Genomic DNA, 24,737 nt, shown 5'->3' with positions numbered 1-24,737 from the left:
CTTTTTCCTTGTATTTTCTCACTTTTTCAAAAAACATTGTTTGTTTTTTTTACATGTAGGCCTACTTCCAAATAATCATCTACTCTTTGCCCAAGTCCACACAGACAGGTTTAATTACTTTATATCACTTTTTGACGACGCAAATTATTCCTCTAAAATGAGAGAAAAGTGTTAATCTCACTTTAACAGATCAACGTTTGAGCTATTCACTCTTAAGGAGATTAACGTTACGTTTTTTAACTTTTCTCTCACCGAAACTCTCTTTCACTCGACTTTACTTATGGCTGTTTTCCCATTCTTTGTTCTCTTGTCTCGTTACAAGTTTTTTTTGTTTTATCTCTCACTGAGACGTTCAAGAATCCCCCTAGCTTCAACATCTATAACTTACAAACACAACTTCCAACATTTGTTTGCTTTAAATTTCTTATTAAGAAATATTAATTTACAAATTAAACTAATTAACACTACCTGCACTAAACAGACTTTTATATCTGAGACTGTACATTTTTTATTATTTTATTTCTTTTTTTAGAGTTTAAACAAAAACACTTAAGGGGCGCGCTACTTTTATCGAAATGGACAAAATATTAAATTAGTTTTTATATATATGTCTTCTGTATTTGTTTGTTTTGAGGTAAGTACAAAGCTACACAATGAGCTATCAGTACTCTGCCTACCATGGGTATTGAAACCCTGTTTTTTAGCAGTGTTAGTCCGCAGACATTTCGCTGTGCCACTGAGGGGCATGTCTCTGTAACCAATGAAACCAAAATGACTGAGGTAGTCGCAGATGGGGTGACAAGTATCAAATAGAATGTTCAGAAATGACGACAGTATTTACCCAAGAAACAAGAATTTTGATAGATATAATTGGACTGAGTGTTCCTTTTAGTGTATAAAAAACTTAGCTATACACGTTTTGAACAAACAAACAAAATATTTATTTATACAATAAAAAAAGGAAAACTATCCCATATACTCATAACAGACAGTCCCTTGCTGGTACAGCGGTAAGTCTACGGATTTACAACGCTAAAATCAAAGGTTCGATTACCCTCGGTGGACACAGCAGATGGCCTGATGTGGCTTTGTTATAACAAAACACAGACACATATAACAGACAAGTTTATTTATTTCTTCCTTTAGGCCTCATGGTTGGACAGCGATAAGTCTATGGACTTACAACTCTACCATCTGGGGTTAGATCCCATTGGTAGACGAAGCAGTTAACATGACTATGCTCTAAAATAAGCAAAACAATCCTCTCTTTATTTGATGTTCATTTCTCTAATTTTCGTTATTAAATGCTTCAACTCTAAACACGCAGGTCTTCCAGTAAAAATCCAAATCCTCTTGTCAGTCACTTACTGAAGAATTTATTTAAAAATGCCCAGATCCGAAATATTAACTTGATGTTTTTATGTTCAATGTACAGCGCCATCTAATGACCTCCGTTCCCCGAAATCACTGGCAGGCTGTCATCTTCAATCAGCTTCACAATAGACCAGTAAAGTTTACTTCAGTGCTAACTTGTTCAACCCATATTTTGCATAAATATAGGAATCATCACCCTCTAGAATTCTGAAAGGATGAAGCAACTAGAACAAGATAACGTTAGTAAATCTTTAGACCACTTGTTGCCTCCATGAGAGGGCGAAAACTCAGTATTCAATACTTAATAAATATTATATTATTACAGAAGATAGAAAACCCATTATATTCCAGCTTATTACAGAAGATATAAAACCCATTATATTGCAGCTTATTACAAAAGATATAAAACCCATTATATTCCAGCTTATTACAGAAGATAGAAAACCCATTATATTCCAGCTTATTACATTCTTACCTTCCTTCTCTCAAGGCTGTTCTTAAAACTGCAATTAGAATGAACTTTAACACCAAACATCTTTGAACTCGCAACATTATCAATACGAATATTAACTTTTACTTATTCCTAGAAACACTTAACCCTTTAACAACGAGCCTCTCGAACTTTCAAAAGAAAACTTCTTCATTTATAAGTAAATAATTGTATAAATATAGTACTCTGGTTAAATTCTTTTGGACTTCAATATTCAAATTCACAGACGAGATGCATATCTCGTAGCATCCAAAATATCCTTTAATAATGATTTACCAAATACCACATCAGAATAAAAAAATCATTAAATGATAAACTACTGTAAAAAACATCAATAAGTCTTAATACATACAATAATTTTTACAGCAATTTAACGAATTAAGATTGAGAAAAACTAGGTAGGGTACCCGTATCCTAGATGGAAGTTATGTAAATTCATGATTAATGAAAGGTTATCTTAGGACATGCCTTAATATATAATTAAAAAAAAAACCCAACCAAAACACCCAGAAAATGTCCCCCGCTGGCACAGCGACAAGTCTACGGATTTACAATTTTAAAATCAGGGGTTTGATTACCCTCGGTGGACTCAGCAGCTAGCCCAGTGTGGCTTTGCTGTAAAAAAATACACACCAAGAAAAACAGCAAAACACAAAATGTGAAACTGTAAACTGTATCGCCTCATGTACCCAAAACATTTTCGTGACAAGTTTGGTGAAGATTCACCTTTGTGGTGAAAAAACCGCAAAAGTACTTGTAAGAACTGTAAAGTGCAAAATTGAAAAATGTGCATGTATTTCTCCATGGACCTAATAAATTTCCATACCAATTTTGGTGAAGATTCATCTACACCCTGTGAAGTATTTACATGAACATACAACAAACATTACTATTATATTTATATAGATGGCGCCATAACATTAGATCTGCATGTGATGTACTCATGATGTCATGCCTGTTTGTTTATTTTTGAATTTCGCGCAAAGCTACTCGAGGGCTATCTGCGTTAGCTGTCCCTAATTTAGCAGTGTAAGACTAGAGGGAAGGCAGCTAGTCATCACCGCCCACCGCCAACTCTTGGACTACTCTTTTACTAACGAATACTGGGATTGACCGTTACATTATAACGCCCCCACGGCTGGGAGGGCGAGCATGTTTGGTGCGACCGGGATTCGAACCTGCAACCCTCGGATTACGAGTCAAACGCCTTAACACACTTGGCCATGCTGAGTCATGTCATACCTGCACCCTGAGAATAGAGAGAAATAAAATTATTCGTGACAGGAAACGAAGGCAAAACGGAAAAACTGTGGCCTCTTATTGCAAATCTACATGCACACAGGGTAAAAATTTCTCAAAGTTGGGGGTTGCACATCGCGTAATAAAAATGTTTTTTTCAGTATCATTCAAGCAGGGGTTCCATCATAGTAGGATAAGAAAAAGAGCAAACAAGATATGTGTTACACTGTTCTCTTTTGGAATGGACAGGCTAACATGGAAGAGACTTATTATTAAGATTTTAAAAGAAGGAAAATAATATAGAATACATAAACAAATTTTAAAACTTATTTAACAGATAAAATTTTATTTCGTAAATATGTTTTAAAAATCTTTAACAAAGATATACATTGATGGTATACAGCTCTCTCGCATGAAAAAGATCACAAAACAGAATTGTCTATTTAATAAGAAACATATCAAGACAAAAATATATCTCTTAGTATAGAAACGCACAACACAAAGAAACACTTTAATCTATTGTTCTTTTTTTGCATGACTAAAAGAGTAAGAGTGGTCGTCATGACAAAATAGTAAAAGAAATATATATATATATAGATTGTATACTTACCTTCATGGACAGTCTGAGGTATCACTGTCTCTCACTGCAATCCTAAGAGCAAAGTTCTCAGTGTCGCTGTCAGCTTTTAGCTTGTAACAGAGGATGTATTGAGGCCGACAAAGGTCCTATCTGACTTTCTCTGTTGTCAGTTAGCCTGTACCACAGGCATCAGGTTTCTTCTTCACATACTGAGTAGACTGGCCCCTCACGTAAGCTGACCCTCCTCGTGGTTATAGAGAACTCAGGTTTTTATCCACTTTGTTATTGTCTCTACAGCATCGCTTTAGCCACAAAAATCTGCTCGGGGGAGGGAGCCTGTTCATAATTATCGTCTGTGGTTTACATGGGAAGGCAATTCTTGATCACAGATGTGGTGTTTCTTGAGTGGAGCCTCAACGATTCTAGTGAGGTACGATTTTCCTGGTTGACCATTCTTTTCAATCTTTAAGATAAAGTTTCCCTCTAATGAAAAATCCACTAGATGAGTTGACTGGTTCAGCAGTGTTTTCTTTATTTAGTTCTTTCTAATGTCTGATGCTTTTAAAGTTATTTTTTGTGGCATGTTCTGACTTTGAACGTTTTCAACTTAGAAACTTCTCAGAATGCATCTAGTTTAAGAAAGATTCTCTTAAATTCTGGGTGTAATGCTCCTGTAATATTTGAAAATACGAGTCAAGTGCCCTAACTACCTGGCTAATGCTGGGCCTCGTAAGAATGCACTAGATACCATAATATCGTGTAAAATGTTTGCATACTCTCTGTCTGTAACGATTAATAGCTACACTTCTACAGAATCATCTTTTCAATTTTAGTATTGTAGATGCTGTATTTCTGAGTTGTGGAATAATTTAAGCAAAGAGAAAAAGACAACAATTACACCAATAGATACCATGGAAGATGTTTGTTATATTAATAACATCCAATTACACCAATAGATACCAGGGAAAATGTTTGTTATATTAATAACATACAATTACAGCAATAGATACCAGGGAAAATTTTTGTTATATTAATAACATCCAATTACACCAATAGATACCAGGGAAAATGTGTGTTATATTAATAACATACAATTACACCAATAGATACCAGGGAAGATGTTTGTTATATTAATAACATCCAATTGCACCAATAGATACCAGGGAAAATGTTTGTTATATTAATAACATACAATTACACCAATAGATGCCAGGGAAGATGTTTGTTATATTGAGCAAGAATGAAATAAGTATATGGTGTTCGATAGTCACAAACAATAACTTTTTACGTAAATACCTTTTGTTTGCTTTAAGCACATCTAGGTTTTGAATTCTGTTTTAAGAATAACATATTACAAAGGAATATATTGAAAAAGGTTTTAGAGTTTATGACCAATTATAAAACAAAATATTTAAGACAAAAATAGATAATCTAACAGAGGGACGTTATGCACTGAAGCACAAACATGTATATATACTTTCTAAAGTTATTCTTTTAGGCTTGTGAAGAGAGTTCAATACAGGCCCAGCATAGTTAGGTGGTTAAGGCCCTGGACTCGTAATCTGTGTCACACCAAACATGCTCAACCTTTCAGCCGTGGGGGCGTTATAATGTGACGGTCATTCCCACAATTCCTTGGTAAAAGAATAGCCCAAGAGTTGGTGGTGGGTGGCGATAACTAACTGCTTTACCTCTAGCCTTTAATTGATACATTAGGAACAGCTAGCGCAGATGGCCTTCGTGTAACTTTGCGCGAAATTTAAAAACAAACAGACAGAGTTCAATTCTGAGGAATGGAGGACGAGTGTACCTGACCCTCCTGGGTATACACATAAATATACCCAAACACCAGAGAGACTAGACAAGACTATTCTGAGGAATGGAAGACGAGGTCAAGTGTACCTGACCCTCCTGGGTATACACATAAATATACCCAAACACCAGAGAGACTAGACTAGACTATTCTGAGGAATGGAGGACGAGGTCGAGTGTACCTGACCCTCCTGGCTATACACATAAATATACCCAAACACCAGAGAGACTAGACAAGACTATTCTGAGGAATGAAAGACGAGGTCGAGTGTACCTGACCTTCCTGGCTATACACATAAATACACCCAAACACCAGAGAGACTAGACAAGACTATTCTGAGGAATGGAAGACGAGGTCGAGTGTACCTGGGTATACACATAAATATACCCAAACACCAGAGAGACTAGACAAGACTATTCTGAGGAATGAAAGACGAGGTCGAGTGTACCTGACCTTCCTGGCTATACACATAAATACACCCAAACACCAGAGAGACTAGACAAGACTATTCTGAGGAATGGAAGACGAGGTCGAGTGTACCTGGGTATACACATAAATATACCCAAACACCAGAGAGACTAGACAAGACTATTCTGAGGAATGGAGGTCGAGTGTACCTGACCCTCCTGGGTATACACATAAATACACCCAAACACCAGAGAGACTAGACAAGACTATTCTGAGGAATAGAGGACGAGGTCGAGTGTACCTGACCCTCCTGGGTATACACATAAATATACCCAAACACCAGAGAGACTAGACAAGACTATTCTGAGGAATGGAGGTCGAGTGTACCTGACCCTCCTGGGTATACACATAAATACACCCAAACACCAGAGAGACTAGACAAGACTATTCTGAGGAATGGAGGACGAGTGTACCTGACCCTCCTGGGTATACACATAAATATACCCAAACACCAGAGAAACTAGACAAGACTATTCTGAGGAATGGTATTTCTTCATCAGTATGTGAGTTTTATGTTTGTATGCTATTACTGTATTAAGAACACACGTTATGTTGTTCTGTAGCTGGTTCCAGGAAGTTATAATGTTTTTACTGCATTAAGACACACATCATGTTGTTCTTGTTCTGTAGCTGGTTCCAGGAAGTTATAATGTTTTTACTGCATTAAGAACACACGTCATGTTGTTCTTGTTCTGTAGCTGGTTCCAGGAAGTTATAATGCTTTTACTGCATTAAGAACACACGTCATGTTGTTCTTGTGCAGTAGCTGGTTCCAGGAAGTTATAATGATTTTACTGTATTAAGAACACACGTCCTCTTGTTCTTGTTCTGTAGCTGGTTCCAGGAAGTTATAATGTTTTTACTGTATAAAGAACACACGTCATGTTATTCTGTAGCTGGTTCCAGAAAGTTATAATGTTTTTACTGCATTAAGAACACACACCATGTTGTTCTTGTTCTGTAGCTGGTTCCAGGAAGTTATAATGTTTTTACTGTATTAAGAACACACGCCATGTTGTTCTAGTTCTGTAGCTGGTTCCAGGAAGTTATAATGTTTTTACTGTATTAAGAACACATGCCATGTTGTTCTTGTTCTGTAGCTGGTTCCAGGAAGTTATAATGTTTTAACTGTATTAAGAACACACGCCATGTTGTTCTAGTTCTGTAGCTGGTTCCAGGAAGTTATAATGTTTTTACTGTATTAAGAACACATGCCATGTTGTTCTTGTTCTGTAGCTGTTTCCAGGAAGTTATAATGTTTTTACTGTATTAAGAACACACGCCATGTTGTTCTTGTTCTGTAGCTGGTTCCAGGAAGTTATAATGTTTTTACTGTATTAAGAACACACGCCATGTTGTTCTTGTTCTGTAGCTGGTTCCAGGAAGTTATAATGTTTTTACTGTATTAAGAACACACATCATGTTGTTCTTGTTCTGTAGCTGGTTCCAGGAAGTTATAATGTTTTTACTGCATTAAGAACACACGTCATGTTGTTCTTGTTCTGTAGCTGGTTCCAGGAAGTTATAATGTTTTTACTGTATTAAGAACACACGTCATGTTGTTCTGTAGCTGGTTCCAGGAAGGTATAATGTTTTTACTGTATTAAGAACACACGCCATGTTGTTCTTGTTCTGTAGCTGGTTCCAGGAAGTTATAATGTTTTTACTGTATTAAGAACACACGCCATGTTGTTCTTGTTCTGTAGCTGGTTCCAGGAAGGTATAATGTTTTAACTGTATTAAGAACACACGCCATGTTGTTCTTGTTTTGTAGCTGGATCCAGGAAGTTATAATGTTTTTACTGTATTAAGAACACACGTCATGTTGTTCTTGTTCTGTAGCTGGTTCCAGAAAGTTATAATGTTTTTACTGTATTAAGAACACACGTCATGTTATTCTGTAGCTGGTTCCACAAAGTTATAATGTTTTTACTGCATTAAGAACACACACCATGTTGTTCTTGTTCTGTAGCTGGTTCCAGGAAGTTATAATGTTTTTACTGTATTAAGAACACATGCCATGTTGTTCTTGTTCTGTAGCTGGTTCCAGGAAGTTATAATGTTTTTACTGTATTAAGAACACACGCCATGTTGTTCTTGTTCTGTAGCTGGTTCCAGGAAGGTATAATGTTTTTACTGTATAAAGAACACACGCCATGTTGTTCTTGTTCTGTAGCTGGTTCCAGGAAGTTATAATGTTTTTACTGTATTAAGAACACACGCCATGTTGTTCTCGTTCTGTAGCTGGTTCCAGGAAGTTATAATGTTTTTACTGTATTAAGAACACACGTCATGTTGTTCTTGTTCTGTAGCTGGTTCCAGGAAGTTATAATGTTTTTACTGTATTAAGAACACACGTCATGTTGTTCTTGTTCTGTAGCTGGTTCCAGGAAGGTATAATGTTTTTACTGTATTAAGAACACACGCCATGTTGTTCTTGTTCTGTAGCTGGTTTCAGGAAGTTATAATGTTTTTACTGTATTAAGAACACACGCCATGTTGTTCTTGTTCTGTAGCTGGTTCCAAGAAGGTATAATGTTTTTACTGTATTAAGAACACACGCCATGTTGTTGTTGTTTTGTAGCTGGTTCCAGGAAGTTATAATGTTTTTACTGTATTAAGAACACACGTCATGTTTTTCTTGTTCTGTAGCTGGTTCCAGAAAGTTATAATGTTTTTACAGTATTAAGAACACACGTCATGATGTTCTGTAGCTGGTTCCAGGAAGGTATAATGTTTTTACTGTATTAAGAACACACGCCATGTTGTTCTTGTTCTGTAGCTGGTTCCAGGAAGTTATAATGTTTTTACTGTATTAAGAACACACGCCATGTTGTTTTTGTTCTGTAGCTGGTTCCAGGAAGGTATAATGTTTTTACTGTATTAAGAACACACGCCATGTTGTTCTTGTTTTGTAGCTGGTTCCAGGAAGTTATAATGTTTTTACTGTATTAAGAACACACGTCATGTTGTTCTTGTCCTGTAGCTGGTTCCAGAAAGTTATAATGTTTTTACTGTATTAAGAACACACGTCATGTTATTCTGTAGCTGGTTCCAGAAAGTTATAATGTTTTTACTGCATTAAGAACACACACCATGTTGTTCTTGTTCTGTAGCTGGTTCCAGGAAGTTATAATGTTTTTACTGTATTAAGAACACATGCCATGTTGTTCTTGTTCTGTAGCTGGTTCCAGGAAGTTATAATGTTTTTACTGTATTAAGAACACATGCCATGTTGTTCTTGTTCTGTAGCTGGTTCCAGGAAGTTATAATGTTTTTACTGTATTAAGAACACACGCCATGTTGCTCTTGTTCTGTAGCTGGTTCCAGGAAGGTATAATGTTTTTACTGTATTAAGAACACACGCCATGTTGTTCTTGTTCTGTAGCTGGTTCCAGGAAGTTATAATGTTTTTACTGTATTAAGAACACACGCCATGTTGTTCTTGTTCTGTAGCTGGTTCCAGGAAGTTATTATGTTTTTACTGTATTAAGAACACACGTCATGTTGTTCTTGTTCTGTAGCTGGTTCCAGGAAGTTATAATGTTTTTACTGCATTAAGAACACACGTCATGTTGTTCTTGTTCTGTAGCTGGTTCCAGGAAGTTATAATGTTTTTACTGTATTAAGAACACACGTCATGTTGTTCTGTAGCTGGTTCCAGGAAGGTATAATGTTTTTACTGTATTAAGAACACACGCCATGTTGTTCTTGTTCTGTAGCTGGTTCCAGAAAGTTATAATGTTTTTACTGTATTAAGAACACACGCCATGTTGTTCTTGTTCTGTAGCTGGTTCCAGGAAGGTATAATGTTTTTACTGTATTAAGAACACACGCCGTGTTGTTCTTGTTTTGTAGCTGGTTTCAGGAAGTTATAATGTTTTACTGTATTAAGAACACACGTCATGTTGTTCTTGTTCTGTAGCTGGTTCCAGAAAGTTATAATGTTTTTACTGTATTAAGAACACACGTCATGTTGTTCTTGTTCTGTAGCTGTTTCCAGGAAGTTATAATGTTTTTACTGTATTAAGAACACACGTCATGTTGTTCTGTAGCTAGTTCCAGGAAGTTATAATGTTTTTACTGTATTAAGAACACACGTCATGTTGTTCTGTAGCTGGTTCCAGGAAGTTATAATATTTTTACTGCATTAAAAACACACGCCATGTTGTTCTTGTTCTGTAGCTGGTTCCAGGAAGTTATAATGTTTTTACTGCATTAAGAACACACGCCATGTTGTTCTTGTTCTGTAGCTGGTTCCAGGAAGTTATAATGTTTTTACTGTATTAAGAACACACGCCATGTTGTTCTTGTTCTGTAGCTGGTTCCAGGAAGGTATAATGTTTTTACTGTATTAAGAACACACGCCATGTTGTTCTTGTTTTGTAGCTGGTTCCAGGAAGTTATAATGTTTTTACTGTATTAAGAACACACGTCATGTTGTTCTTGTTCTGTAGCTGGTTCCAGAAAGTTATAATGTTTTTACTGTATTAAGAACACACGTCATGTTGTTCTGTAGCTGGTTCAGGAAGTTATAATGTTTTTACTGTATTAAGAACACACGTCATGTTGTTCTGTAGCTGGTTCCAGGAAGTTATAATATTTTTACTGCATTAAGAACACACGCCATGTTGTTCTTGTTCTGTAGCTGGTTCCAGGAAGGTATAATGTTTTTACTGTATTAAGAACACACGCCATGTTGTTCTTGTTCTGTAGCTGGTTCCAGGAAGGTATAATGTTTTTACTGTATTTAGAACACACGCCATGTTGTTCTTGTTTTGTAGCTGGTTCCAGGAAGTTATAATGTTTTTACTGTATTAAGAACACACGTCATGTTGTTCTTGTTCTGTAGCTGGTTCCAGAAAGTTATAATGTTTTTACTGTATTAAGAACACACGTCATGTTGTTCTTGTTCTGTAGCTGGTTCCAGGAAGTTATAATGTTTTTACTGTATTAAGAACACACGTCATGTTGTTCTGTAGCTAGTTCCAGGAAGTTATAATGTTTTTACTGTATTAAGAACACACGTCATGTTGTTCTGTAGCTGGTTCCAGGAAGTTATAATATTTTTACTGCATTAAGAACACACGCCATGTTGTTCTTGTTCTGTAGCTGGTTCCAGGAAGTTATAATGTTTTTACTGCATTAAGAACACACGCCATGTTGTTCTTGTTCTGTAGCTGGTTCCAGGAAGTTATAATGTTTTTACTGTATTAAGAACACACGCCATGTTGTTCTTGTTCTGTAGCTGGTTCCAGGAAGGTATAATGTTTTTACTGCATTAAGAACACACGCCATGTTGTTCTTGTTTTGTAGCTGGTTCCAGGAAGTTATAATGTTTTTACTGTATTAAGAACACACGTCATGTTGTTCTTGTTCTGTAGCTGGTTCCAGAAAGTTATAATGTTTTTACTGTATTAAGAACACACGTCATGTTGTTCTGTAGCTGGTTCCAGGAAGTTATAATGTTTTTACTGTATTAAGAACACACGTCATGTTGTTCTGTAGCTGGTTCCAGGAAGTTATAATATTTTTACTGCATTAAGAACACACGCCATGTTGTTCTTGTTCTGTAGCTGGTTCCAGGAAGGTATAATGTTTTTACTGTATTAAGAACACACGACATGTTGTTCTTGTTTTGTAGCTGGTTCCAGGAAGTTATAATGTTTTTACTGTATTAAGAACACACGCCATGTTGTTCTTGTTTTGTAGCTGGTTCCAGGAAGTTATAATGTTTTTACTGTATTAAGAACACACGTCATGTTGTTCTTGTTCTGTAGCTGGTTCTAGAAAGTTATAATGTTTTTACTGTATTAAGAACACACGTCATGTTGTTCTTGTTCTGTAGCTGGTTCCAGGAAGTTATAATGTTTTTACTGTATTAAGAACACACGTCATGTTGTTCTGTAGCTGGTTCCAGGAAGTTATAATGTTTTTACTGTACTAAGAACACACGTCATGTTGTTCTGTAGCTGGTTCCAGGAAGTTATAATGTTTTTACTGTATTAAGAACACACGTCATGTTGTTCTGTAGCTGGTTCCAGGAAGTTATAATATTTTTACTGCATTAAGAACACACGCCATGTTGTTCTTGTTCTGTAGCTGGTTCCAGGAAGTTATAATGTTTTTACTGTATTAAGAACACACGTCATGTAGTTCTTGTTCTGTAGCTGATTCCAGGTAGTTCCTTCTTTGCTTGATGATATCGTGATCCTGTTTGCACTTGATCTGCTTGTTGAATCTAAGTAAAGTAAACTCCAACACATGAATATCCTTATTTTATTATTGTTTTTAAATCTTGTATTATTATTACTGATTAATTACTGAAAGTATATAGATGAGTGACTTCGTTCATTCGGTTTATTTGTTTGTAGTTCAGTGCAAAACTAAACAATAGGCAGTCTGTTCTGTGCTTACGGCTGCGAGCAACCCGAGATTTAGCATTATAAATCTTCAAACTTGTAGCTGGGACATCAGACAAGATCCATTTTAAGTGAGGAGCAAAATTCTTAATTGAGAAATTTGCAACAAAGGAAACGATAACATCGCTTTTGTACAGTCAATATTAAATTGCTACGAGAACTTGGTTTATTGAGAAAGCATTTGCAACAACTTCTAAGTTTGTAAGAAGCTACACCATTGTCAGATGATGCTTTAATTCCACACTTCTAGTTAAAGTTGATATAAAGGATAAAATAATTTTGTCGTTAAAGTTTGGGCTAACAGATATTCATCAGGTACTCAATGAAGATAGTCTGCCTGGAAATATTGACCACTTAGTTAATATTTTGCCCTAAGCGACTTTTACTTGACACCATAGTGGTTCATAATAAGGATAGCAGGGAATTACACAGAACCGTAATAGAATATTCTGGCAAAAAACACCTTAAGCATTAAAGATTACTTTAAAGCCTTTGCTATTTGTAGCTAAGGCTGTACACATATGAAAATGCACAAAAATATATGTTAAACTTACATAAAGCATAAAATCAGTCTGTCTGTAGTTCTTCATATCTTACCAGCCTACAATAATGCCAACTTAGTTATTAAAACCCTTTGTAGAATAGCGAATGATGTATTGTGAAGGTCGTAGGGTATTAAAAAGTTGATTTGTTTATTCTTTAGTTCACATAAGCTAAACATTATCATAACTCAAGTGCAAACGATTTTAACCTTACCTCTTCAAGTGAGCTTACTTAAAAATCACTCGTTTTTCTTTAAAAACCTGATTTAAGTAAAGGTAAAACAGGAATTACCTGCCAATAATGGATAAACATTAGATTATTATAAAATGAAGGTACTCAATGCTTTGTACACTATACAATCGATGTCTTTAGGGAATCAACCAATAAAGTATGTACGAAGTAAAGGAGTACAAAAATATGAATACACATAATATTACATTTTATTATATACCTTCGTAAAATAATTACTTTAAAATATACCAAAGCATATGTTTTATTTTAAATGGGTGTTTTTCTAAAGGTAAAATTTTATATGAATTTAGTGAAGTTATGTCTTAATCAAGGCATATACACTGCTGGCCAAAATCTTAAGGCCAATGAACATAAGGAAAAAATATGCATTTTGCGTTGTTAGACTCAACCACTTATTTTAGTAGAGCTTCGAAAGATAACAATAAGAAAAGGGAAAATAAAAATAAAAAACTTTTTTTAGCATTTAATAGGGAAAATGTGAACACGGAAATTAACCTAAATACTAATTGGTCAAAAGTTTAAGACCGTACTGTAATGGAGTGTTAATTGGTAAACACGTAACGAAATTTAGTCATATGTGTTGAAGCATTATCGTTGTCAACATCTCCTGTGTTACACTGGGTAAAAACATGGCAAAGGCTAAAAAGTTAACAGAGTTTGAACGTGGCAAAACTGTTGAGCTGCAAAAGCAAGGTCTCTCTCAACGTGCCATCGCTAGTGAGATTGGGCGTAGTAAAACTGCTGTTGCAAATTTCTTAAAAGACCCTGAGGGATACAGAACAAGAATTTCAAGTGGTTGACAAAAGAAAATTTCGCCGGCGTTAAGCAGGAGGATTCGACGGGTTGTCTGATAAGACACCAGCCGATCGTCGAACCAGATTAAGGCCCTTACGGACGCAGAATGCATCTCAAGAACAATAAGACGGCACCTACGAGAGAAAGGCTTTAAAAACTGTAAACGTCTTCAAAGGCCACGCCTCTTTCCACACCACAAAACAGCTCGATTAAACTTTGCTGAGAAGCACCAAACATGGGACGTATAAAAGTGGAGGAAGGTTTTGTTCTCTGATGTGAAAAAAATTTAACCTGGATGGTCCAGATGGCTTCCAACGTTATTGGCACGATAAGGATATCCCACCGGAGACATTTTTTACACGACACAGTGGAGGAGGTTCCATCATGATCTGGGGTGCTTTCTCCTTCCATGGAACAATGGAGCTTCAGGTTATATAGTGGCATCGAACAGCAGCTGGCTGGTATGTTAACATTGGTATGTTAGAGAGAACATCCTTATTAACTGAAGGTCCTCGCTTGTGTGGAAATGACTGGATCTTTCAGCAGGACAACGCTGAAATCCACAATCCCCGCGCGGCAAAGTACTTTTTCATGGCGAATAACGTGATTCTATTGGACCATCCAGCGTGTCCGCCCGAACTGAACCCCATTGAAAATGTTTAATGGTGGATGGCAATGGAAGTCTATAGAAATGGGCGTCAATTCCAAACAGTGCATGATCTTTGTGAAGCCATTTTCACCACTTGGAATAACATTCCAGCCGGCCTTCTGCAAACGCTTATATCAACCATGCCAAAGCGAATGTTTGAAGTTATTCGCAATGACAGCCGTGTAACTCACTACTGAGACCTCTTGTTGGGCATTTCCGAACTGAACCCCATTGAAAATGTTTAATGGTGGATGGCAATGGAAGTCTATAGAAATGGGCGTCAATTCCAATGTTTAGGACTTCTTTTTGGTATGGTCTTAAACTTTTGACCAGCTAGTATTTAGGCTAATTTCATAGTGTTCGCATTTTTCATATTAAATGCTAAAAAGGTTTTATTATTATTTTCACTTTTCTTATTTACATTTTTCGAAGCTCTACTCAAATATGTGGTTGAGTCTAACAATGCAAAATGCACATTTTTTCTTTATGTTCATTGGCCTTAAGGTTTTGGCCAGCAGTGTATCTGCTTTTGTTATACGAGTTAGCAAACAAAAAATATGAATGCTCACTATATTCTCAAAAAGCTTAATATTTTAAATTTCGAATTAATGCGATTAAATAGTCAACAACTATACTAAATTATCATGACTGTATCGACTAGATACTAACCATGTTTATCATTATTGCAATGTGCAAAATTGGCTCCCATATCAAGTAATCCTTTGCCCATCTTTGGGCTTTAATAAAAATCAGCAAACAAGATATATAGGGATATATGTATTTTAAAACTTGCATTTAGAGATCATAAAAAGTAAAAAAGCAAGGCTGGAGATACTGTAGACATAATTTACTCAAGTTACAATCCCTACTCTGATTGTACCAAATATAATTCTAACGTCATTGAACCAAAATAGAAGTTTCTAGTTTAAATAACTAATGCTTATAGTATTCACACCCATGTTTTCTTACTTTTTATTATCCCTATTTGTAGGTTTTCAAATTACAACTTTTTTATTTATCTTGTTTATTTATATTTTCAATTTTTATTTCGCCTTTGTTGTAATTGTTTGTTAGGTGAAAACATCTTAGCGAATCTACAGAGCCATCTATTGAGTGTCGCCCTTTCGGAGTGATCAAGGTGTTGTTTGAATGTTGTAAAGATGAGAGAAGGAAAACGTGCTTGATTTCAAAAGTTTTTTGTTTTTTTTTTTAATTTGAGTTATAATTTATAACTGTAAAAGTTGTATTTTAAACACATTTCATGATGTGTAAGGACTTAATTTCGATTTATAAACAACTGCTAGAGCAGAATGTTAGTGAAAAAAAGATTCAAAATATTTTAAGGGTAAAGTTTACTTTTAGTTACAAAGCTTTTAAAAATTAAATTGTCACACCTTGTTTGAATTTATAAAATTAGAAGCAATTTAACACATCCATTATAAATTATAGATTATATTAACTTTTAAGTAGATTGCTGTATATTCAAACTAATCTATTTTTTAAGTATAAATTTGGTTAAACTGGCTAGGATTATATTTAGAGATCCATCACATGATAGATTGATGGGGGTTAACTTCTTTTACTTTCTTACGTGGGTAAGAACATTTGATCACCAAAATGCAAATAATAATAATACAGTTAGTAAAATGAATTGTATACTTGGAACTGTCAATAAAGTATATGGTTTATTTTACTTAGTCATATCGAAGCTTGTGACAACTTGTATACATTTGGCAGTCATATAAGTTTATAAACCTTTTATTATCAGCTTTCTTTATTAGGAAGAATATTCTGCCAGTGTTGCTGCTGTATTTGTTGTTCTTAAGCCTACTTTAATGTTGATGAGTGCTAAAGTCATTCCAAAGTCATTTTAAAATATTAAATTTGTTACGATATTGCAAGTGATGACTGTAATATATACAAGTTATACACACGTTTATAGTACAAAACAAAACTTAGCCGAGCTGCTGCATAGTCAAACAGTACACAGGGTAAAATAATAATAATTATACGGGGTATATGGTGTGCCCTACCTTTTGTTTCATAGGAGTATGTGTATTGATACATTGGTACAAGAAAAAACAACAACATAAAATCACAAGTTCTAAAAAAAATAACAATTTCAGTGTTCCAAGCAACCACTTGTAGCTTCATAATTAATTGATTTGTTACTGTTCGTACAAAGAAAATGTTTTGTTTGTAGTTAAGCACAAAAGTTGTGCTGTGGGCTGTCTGTGCTTTGCTCACCATGGGTTTTGAAACCCAGTTTCTAATATTACAAGTCTTCAGATTTACTTCTGTACCACTGGGGGCAGATATAAGAAACTGAAAATGTTTTCTTAATTCTAACTTGTACTGGTGTGTCATTCTTTCTATTAATTTTAACTATTAAAAAATAAACATGTAATATTACCTTTGTTCCATTTCTCTGTATTCATACATATACACATGTATAAAGACATTAGGCTTAGAAGAATATTCACCTTTAAAAACTGGTAATATATATATATTCACTTGTAGTATTCATAATAATTAAAAATACTAATGTAATTATTTGTGCGTGTGTGTAGATATACGGATACTTTATACTTCTATAAAGATTAAAATATAAATTTAATGCCTTTATGGTATTTTTATTTTTTTTAGGTATTTCTCCAACAAATTCAAACACCCATGCTATTGAAATATGAAACCAATCCATATACCCTAAAACTTTTTTGGGACTTTGCAAAATTATTTATAGAATTCATACAAAAAAAGGTATGTGTAATTTTAAAAATTAAATGTATATATATATATATATATATACACACATTAATCATCTTATTAAGTAACCAAATTAAATATAACTTATGATAAACATATATGCTGTGTTGTTCGAGAATCATGAAGATATATATTATTTAATTTACTTGTTTGTCTATAGGATACTCTGGTAGAAAATTCTTTGCTGTCTGCTTCTTGTCTTGTCTCGTTGTTGTGCCAGATAATGCACCCTGAGGGAACTGCAGAATTTTTGGTTTATGTTTTGATAAGACTGAGTGACATAGGTGAGAATTTTTTATTATTCAGTTGAACATTAGTGCTGAAGGTTAATGCATCTAGTGGTATTTGTGAATAACTGTGGTCATATACAATAAAGAAATCAGACTTTTAAGATGTGTGTTGATGTTATTTGTCTTTTTTTATGAATCCCATTTGGATTTAATTCTGTAAGGTGTTTGTGTATTATGCACAAAGGTCGAAGTTCAGCATTTCACCAGTTCATTTGGTTAAGAAGTAAAGTTAATTCTGGTTAAAATTAATGTTTAAAATAATATTGTTGTTCCATACTATGGTTGTGAATTGTTAGTGGCTCATATAAAATTCATAAAAATCACATTTGATTAACTTAATCTGGTTTCCACCACAAAAGTTGTTCTTCATGTAATTTTATAACAAAAATGTGATCTCAATCACTATTGTGTGTAATATTTCCCAGCTGGCCTGATGAGTCCTGGCATTAGGCTTCATTACCAGTAGCTGTAGAAAACGTAAAGATGTATGGTTGACACATTATATGTTCTTCTAATGATGTATGGTTGACACATATGTTCTTCTAATGATGTATGGTTGACACATTATATGTTCTAATGATGTATGGTTGACAAATTATATGTTCTTCTAATGATGCATGGTTGACACATTATATATTTTTTTCCATGCATAAGTTCTTAGATTGAAATTCAAAACAAACTCCTGATGAATTTTTTGTGCTTTATAAGATAACATTTCATGGCAATTATATTATTGTGATTTATCTGTGAAGTTATATATCTACTTTAACAATTTAGAGTTTCTTGTGATGTATTTTTAAGAAGTGCTAAACATCACCTATGAAATGTTTTACCATTACATTATGAAGTCCAGGAATATAATTTACTTTCACTACTGTTTTGTTAATAGCTTTCTTACTGAATTACTTCGGAATATTTTGATATTTTTGTATTCAGTGACAAGAAAGAATTGGTTAAATCACATAAGTTACTGTTATATATGTTTACTACAACTTTTTTGTAAGGTTTAGTTTATTAACTCAGTTTCAGGTTTTCGATGTAGTCAGATCAGCTGTGTGCCTAATGATTGTGTTTTTTACTGTATTTTAGGTTTATTGAGTAATGAGAAGAGACTTTTACCTGACTTTTTTTTTAAAGACAAAAGAATGAAAGGAAACTTAAGTTCTGAAACAGAGGGTTGCTCACCTCACAACTGTAATGAAAACTGTGAAACAGAGGGTTGCTCACCTCACAAATGTAATAAAAACTGTGAAACAGAGGGTTGCTCACCTCACAAGTGTAATGAAAACTGTGAAACAGAGGGTTGCTCACCTCACAAATGTAATAAAAACTGTGAAACAGAGGGTTGCTTACCTCACAAGTGTAATAAAAACTGTGAAACAGAGGGTTGCTCACCTCACAAATGTAATAAAAACTGTGAAACAGAGGGTTGCTCACCTCACAAATGTAATGAAAACTTGGAAACAGAGGGTTGCTCACCTCACAAGTGTAATGAAAACTGCAGTGATCCAAAAATGTTTATCACTTCTTTATTTGATGAATTATATTTTGATGAGGAACAAGTTAAAACAAGATCTTTATTGGACACAGTTAAGCCTTCCTTCTCTCACCTGGCTGTACTACATGGCTTGCTCACTACCAGACAGAAAGATCACTTGTTATGTAAAGTAAAAAGTCACAGCACTTTGTTGTTTGACATTTATTTTCTTATTCACAAGTTGTGCCTGATGTCATCTACATTTCAATTCCACGCTTTTCATCTTTTCTTAAACTGGATAAAAATTGTGAAGAGCTTATTACCTGAGTTGTATGTAAGTGTAGGTCTTGTGGAAACTAGAATAGTTTCTCAGAAGTCGGCTCTTTTCAAAGACGTGCTACAGACAATTTTTTCAAACTGGGAAAGTCCAGTACGTGGGGTTTCAGAAATTGTAAAGAACATATTTAAAAATGTGCTCGAAGCCCATGAAATTGAAAATAAACTATGTGATGATGAAAGCAGTGACTTCCTTGTGTATATTTTTCAAAGAGTGGACAATATGTCATGGGATAGAAGAGGAAAATATTCGGTACTTTCGTGTTTAATACATTATTTGGGGTTGGCAAAGGTTAGTTGATACTGTAGTTTGTTTACCTTGTCCAAAAAAATGTGAAAAAGAAACAGAATTTTTGTATGACGTGCACATGATACGTAAAACGTAGAATAATTTACACTTCTGTATGTTCTTTAATGATTATTTAATAGTAGCAGAAACTGCACATTAAAATCTAAATGCTATTTGTGTTCATTGTGATATTAATTAAAGAGTTAAAATTAACTATAGTCTATGGTTTTGAAAGAATCAAACATTGAGGTACTAAGTGATTTTTGATAATTAGAATATTATTGTAATGGACAGTCCTAAGTGCAGTAAAATAGAGTGATAAGTGAAACAATGATAAAACTGGTAACAGTTTCATCAAAATGGAAATTAGGTAAAGAAATCAAAATGAAAAACAGATGTGTAGATTCATTAAACTTCTTGAAAACGTCAGTTATTATTTATGTCTTCTTGTTTCTTTTATGTTTCTGGATTGTTTAAAAAAATGAGAGAAAACATCTTAAACTAAGTTCAGCATCATTGTATACAACTAATGTATGAAAGTTGTACACGTTATTAGACTTATGTAATTCAAATGTGTATATTTTGAGTATGTCCATCTAACTGAAATTATTATAACCATGGTAAAAGTTAAACTTCAATCAGTATCTTACTTCTTATCACATAACAGCTTTCCTTGACTTCTAATATCCTCTGTACATGTTAGTTTTTGCTGGCTACTAGCCTTGATACTGGAATGTAACCCCACGTTTTCAAGTGAGGCAGCTGTGTGATGGTGTGAAAATGATCACGTGACAATAGAAGTGTGCTGTAATTCCTAGCATAGTTGACTCCTTCTTTGAAGATTAGCTCAGTTTCAGTTCTTGATTGGCATTTGTGGTATTTAGATGTAGTTTTCAGTTACTGTTGTTCCAATTGCAATTAATATGACTTTGTATGTAATTGCTTCAGGTCTGCAGTTATTTGCAGAAAGTGCCACAGATTCTAAATAAGACAACTTTAGGTGACTATCGTGTTCTCCACTTCATTAGCTATTGGGACTCGTGCCAATAGGTTTGATGACATACTATTTTCTAGGGTCATTATTGCTTTGACCCCATATGATATATGGAAGCCCATGCTTGGGCTTGCCATTGGTCTGAATTTCCGTTTTTGGAGTTGCAGAAGTTGCGTCTTTTCTATTTCTGTGGGGTTTGGGTCCCAATGCTTCACTCACGTTTTCCTAACCTCGGTTCTTCCACACCTGACTTATTCTTTCTCCTTCAGTCTGCTTCATCACTTCATTTTTGGCTATGGCTTTTCATTGTTTCCATGAATGGATTTTGGTGGAGACTCATGCCCTGATTTTTTCCACTCTGGCACAGTTGTCTTTTTCCACCCTTTCCCTACTAACATGCTTTGTGGTTGTTGGGATGCATTTTTGTTTCATGTCTGTTTACCCCAGTCATCTTATGGGATTTGTGTATGAATCACTTTTTAAGTTAAGATGTCTTTGGGGGTCTTCATAATTCATTAGAGACCAGTCAAGTCTGTCTCTTTCAAAACCACCCTTTCTTCATTAGCTTCCCTTTTACCCCATTCCCCTGTTTCACAGATCTGTGAAGTTAGTCAATGGATTTTTGTCAAAGACATCAGAACCAGTGACAATGTTGTAGGTATGAGTATGGTGGGGACCAGACTTTTGCATTTTGCCACCATGTGGGAGTCTTTTATCACAGGCCCTTGGGTTTTGTGGATTCTCTCCAAAGGTCTAATTCTTTGTTTTTCTTACCCTTCTGCCCTTTTCTTATTCCATCTTTTTCCTCTCCCCTATGGATCCCATTTACAGCCATTATCTGTCTGAAGTGGTTCCAGATCTTCTTCACAAGGCCACTGTGGAATGGCTGGCTCTTTTTCAGCCAGGTTTCTATTCCTGTTTGATCATTGCCCCATGAAGACCAGGAACTGGCATCGCATCATTAATTTTTTTTCCTTGAACCTTTCTCTAGATCGTCCTTGATTAATCATGGTATCATATCCATTTCATTTATTGGTTTTCACTCCTAGTCTCTGGATGATAAAGGTAGACATCTTGGATGCTTACTTCCAAATTCTCATCTCTCCTTCATCTTATCATTTCTTGTTGTTTTGTCTATTAGAATTGTATCCACTAGTTTTGGATTCATTTTTTTGGGTTAACTTTGGCTTTCTACATTCTAAATCAGGAAGTCAAGAGCCTAACTTCTCCATTCCAGGGAGGGGCCTTTATTTTCACTACTTCATGGACAAATGGCTGATTCTAGCTCCTTTGCATGCCACCTCTTACCTTCACACACCTTTTTCTTCAAGAAGCTGCATGAGTAGGTTGGCTGGTGAAGGTGGCAGTCTCCACTCCTTTCATCTTGAGTATTTTTAAATTCATGTCTCAGCTGGGCCCAATCTTCTATCACCTATGATTTATGGAGCTTCTGGTTTAGATCATTACCTCTCCTTCTCCAATTTGAATGGTTCTCTCTCTTTTGGAGGCCATCATTCTATTCAGTTGATCCCATCCCATTTGTGACCTCTTCAATGGTTTTTACAAGATCAGTGGAATCTCATTCAGGAACTGTTGGACATTCCTATCCATTTCCCTTTGCCCTTGAAATTCGACTTTGTCTGATGGTTGGACCAAGACTACATCACAGTGGAATTTCTGTCTCCTCCTTGTCTTGAGGTGTGTATCTTAACATAAATTTTTCTTTCAAGTTGGGGTGTGTTTCTAAACTTGCAGAAGATATTGATATTGTGGTCTATAGCAATGTCATCTCTGTATATCAGTGTTTTAGAAAGGCTCACTGTTTGCTGGACTTTCCTTCTATCTTTCCAAAACCAGTTACTCATGATCCTTTCTGTCAATTCTATGATTGTTTCTTGCATTACTTGGCAAGAGGGCACTTAACCAAGGCCTTTTCTTGGACCTTCTTTTTTGGGTACATAGTCATCATATTTGTTTTATAATATCATATATCAGATGCTCTGAATCTGGCCATGGATTGTTTATTGCACCCCCACAAGTTTCTCCCCACAGAGTTGTACTTCAACCCACAGGTGTTTGGTTAACTTTATTGAAAATGGGGTACTCAGAACTGGATTATTCACCACCCACATGAATTCCAAGTTCCCTAGGTTTTGGTAACTTATCCCTCATCTTTTGGCTGTAGCTGTCAATACTCTCAGCTGTGACTGAAAGTCATTACCTTTGTGCATATCCTCCAATTTGTCTACTTCTCCATGTCCTTACCATCTTACAATCCACTCTGTGTTGAGTCCTCTTAATGCCTCTACTTTTTCTGGCACAGATGCAGTTTCCATTTCTGTGCCTGCCTCTACTGGAACCTCCATCTTCTTCCCCTCATATCCACCCTTCTTGAACAACCTCATTTAAGCAAGCCACAACCTCCCATTCCCATGCTCTGTCTTTACATGTGACTTTTGTTGGGTGCTTTGTCTGAGTTACTTCTGTAATTCACCATTCATTGTGCTCATCCTTCATGTTATGTTATCAACACAGGTCTTCTCATCATGGTTTTTCTCTATCCTGTTTCACTTTTCTGCTCCTTACTTATTTCATAAACTGGCTTTTTGACAAGGAACTATTGGTGTCCACTATTGCTAGTTATTTATCATGCTGCCTTGTTAGCCATCTTCTGTTTCACTTCTCTGGTCTTCACCCCTTTTTATCATTCCTTCCTTCTTTACTATCTTCAACATCTTACCACCTTCTTTGATTGGAACTTCAATGCCATCCTCCATACCCTGGTTTTGAGCCCTTGTCTTAATGTTCCTTATGTCACCTTTCCTTAAAAAAAACCTTTTTATCCTTTTGATGTTTGAATTTGTTTGCTCTTGCTGTCTCATACATTATATCACCACTTCTGAGTTATCCTCTTCCCAGATCAGTCATTCCTGCCCAAAATTTCAGTTGCATATGAGGGCAAATTTGCTTTTACCCTCATTTTGCTCTTTTATTTCATACCTTTATCCTCATCTCAATCTAGATCACCTCTTATTTCCTGTCTGGGCTCCCTGCTGTTATGTGGTTCTCATTCCTGTTTGTTTATTCATTGAAACCCTTCCATTTCCTGAGATCTACCTCCTGTTATTGGTTGGATTTTCCAACTGGTTTATTCTTCCCTTTATCTTGATGTCTATCACCTCTTTCAAATCTCTTCCCATCAAATTTGTTACCTGACCATGTCTCTGGGTGCCCAATTCTGTTGCCCTTCAGAAGTTACAGCCTGTGCTGGTCTGTGGACTGTTCCTCATACATCTGTCTCACATTATCTGGCCACTTCCTTCTCTACAGGTCTTTCTCCAATTACCAACTTGAGCTCCAGCATTTCTCTGAGAGTGGATAGATACATTTTTTATGTTTTTTTTTTTAATAGGGTTTTTCTCTCATATATATCTAAATATGTCTCATGCATCTATCTCTGGTGTTGCATTCCTCTGGACCCTTCAGTGCATTACCTATTCCCATTCTTCCATTGGAGTACTGGAACCCTATTCTTTTATCAGTTTCTAACCACTATGGTAGTGGGCAATGGATGTTTCCTCCAGTGGTATTCTGCTGGTGAAGATGGTGTATAGTCATTTCTCTCACCATAGACTTATTCTCTTATAATTGCTACTTGGTTATGGACTGAATGACTTATGTGGCAGTGTAGTTCAATCTTCTGTCTGGGCAACTTTCTTGTTGCTGTTACCTGGAAGTTGGTTCCTGTTAGGTACTGGTGTTGGAGCTTGACCAGCTTTGTAAGTCCTCACATGTGAGCATCCCAGGAACCCTCCTCCTCCTGAAGACTGGACAGTTAATTTCCAATACTACCTGGTTCAGGAATGGAGTTGAACTGCCATCTAGCTGTCTGTCTTCCAACTTTTGTCCATATATTGGTTTCCAGAACATACTTGTGTTGGTTGTGCTAAACATGCACAC

General features: G+C 35.5%; 1 protein-coding gene across 4 annotated transcripts in view; it reads left to right on the top strand.

Annotated features, from left to right (window-relative positions):
- Positions 1 to 15,736: 15,736 nt before the first annotated feature.
- Positions 15,737 to 24,737, top strand: part of LOC143226789 (tRNA (32-2'-O)-methyltransferase regulator THADA-like) — a 69,252-nt gene continuing 60,251 nt past the window's right edge. For 2 of the 4 annotated variants that reach the window (XM_076458200.1, XM_076458203.1), the window contains exons 1-4: positions 15,737 to 15,970; positions 17,272 to 17,385; positions 17,552 to 17,675; positions 18,771 to 19,786. In XM_076458200.1, coding sequence (XP_076314315.1) covers positions 15,887 to 15,970; positions 17,272 to 17,385; positions 17,552 to 17,675; positions 18,771 to 19,786 — 1,338 coding nt within the window. In that variant the 5' untranslated portion in view covers positions 15,737 to 15,886. The remainder of the gene's footprint in view (positions 15,971 to 17,271; positions 17,386 to 17,551; positions 17,676 to 18,770; positions 19,787 to 24,737) is intronic. The other 2 variants (XM_076458201.1, XM_076458202.1) reach the window with 2 other exon arrangements.

The sequence above is a fragment of the Tachypleus tridentatus genome, chromosome 9 (assembly GCF_004210375.1).
Source record: "Tachypleus tridentatus isolate NWPU-2018 chromosome 9, ASM421037v1, whole genome shotgun sequence".
Lineage (NCBI taxonomy): Eukaryota > Metazoa > Arthropoda > Merostomata > Xiphosura > Limulidae > Tachypleus > Tachypleus tridentatus.
The sequence above is the reverse complement of the archived record's forward strand: the minus strand, read 5'-3'. Positions and strand labels throughout refer to the sequence as shown.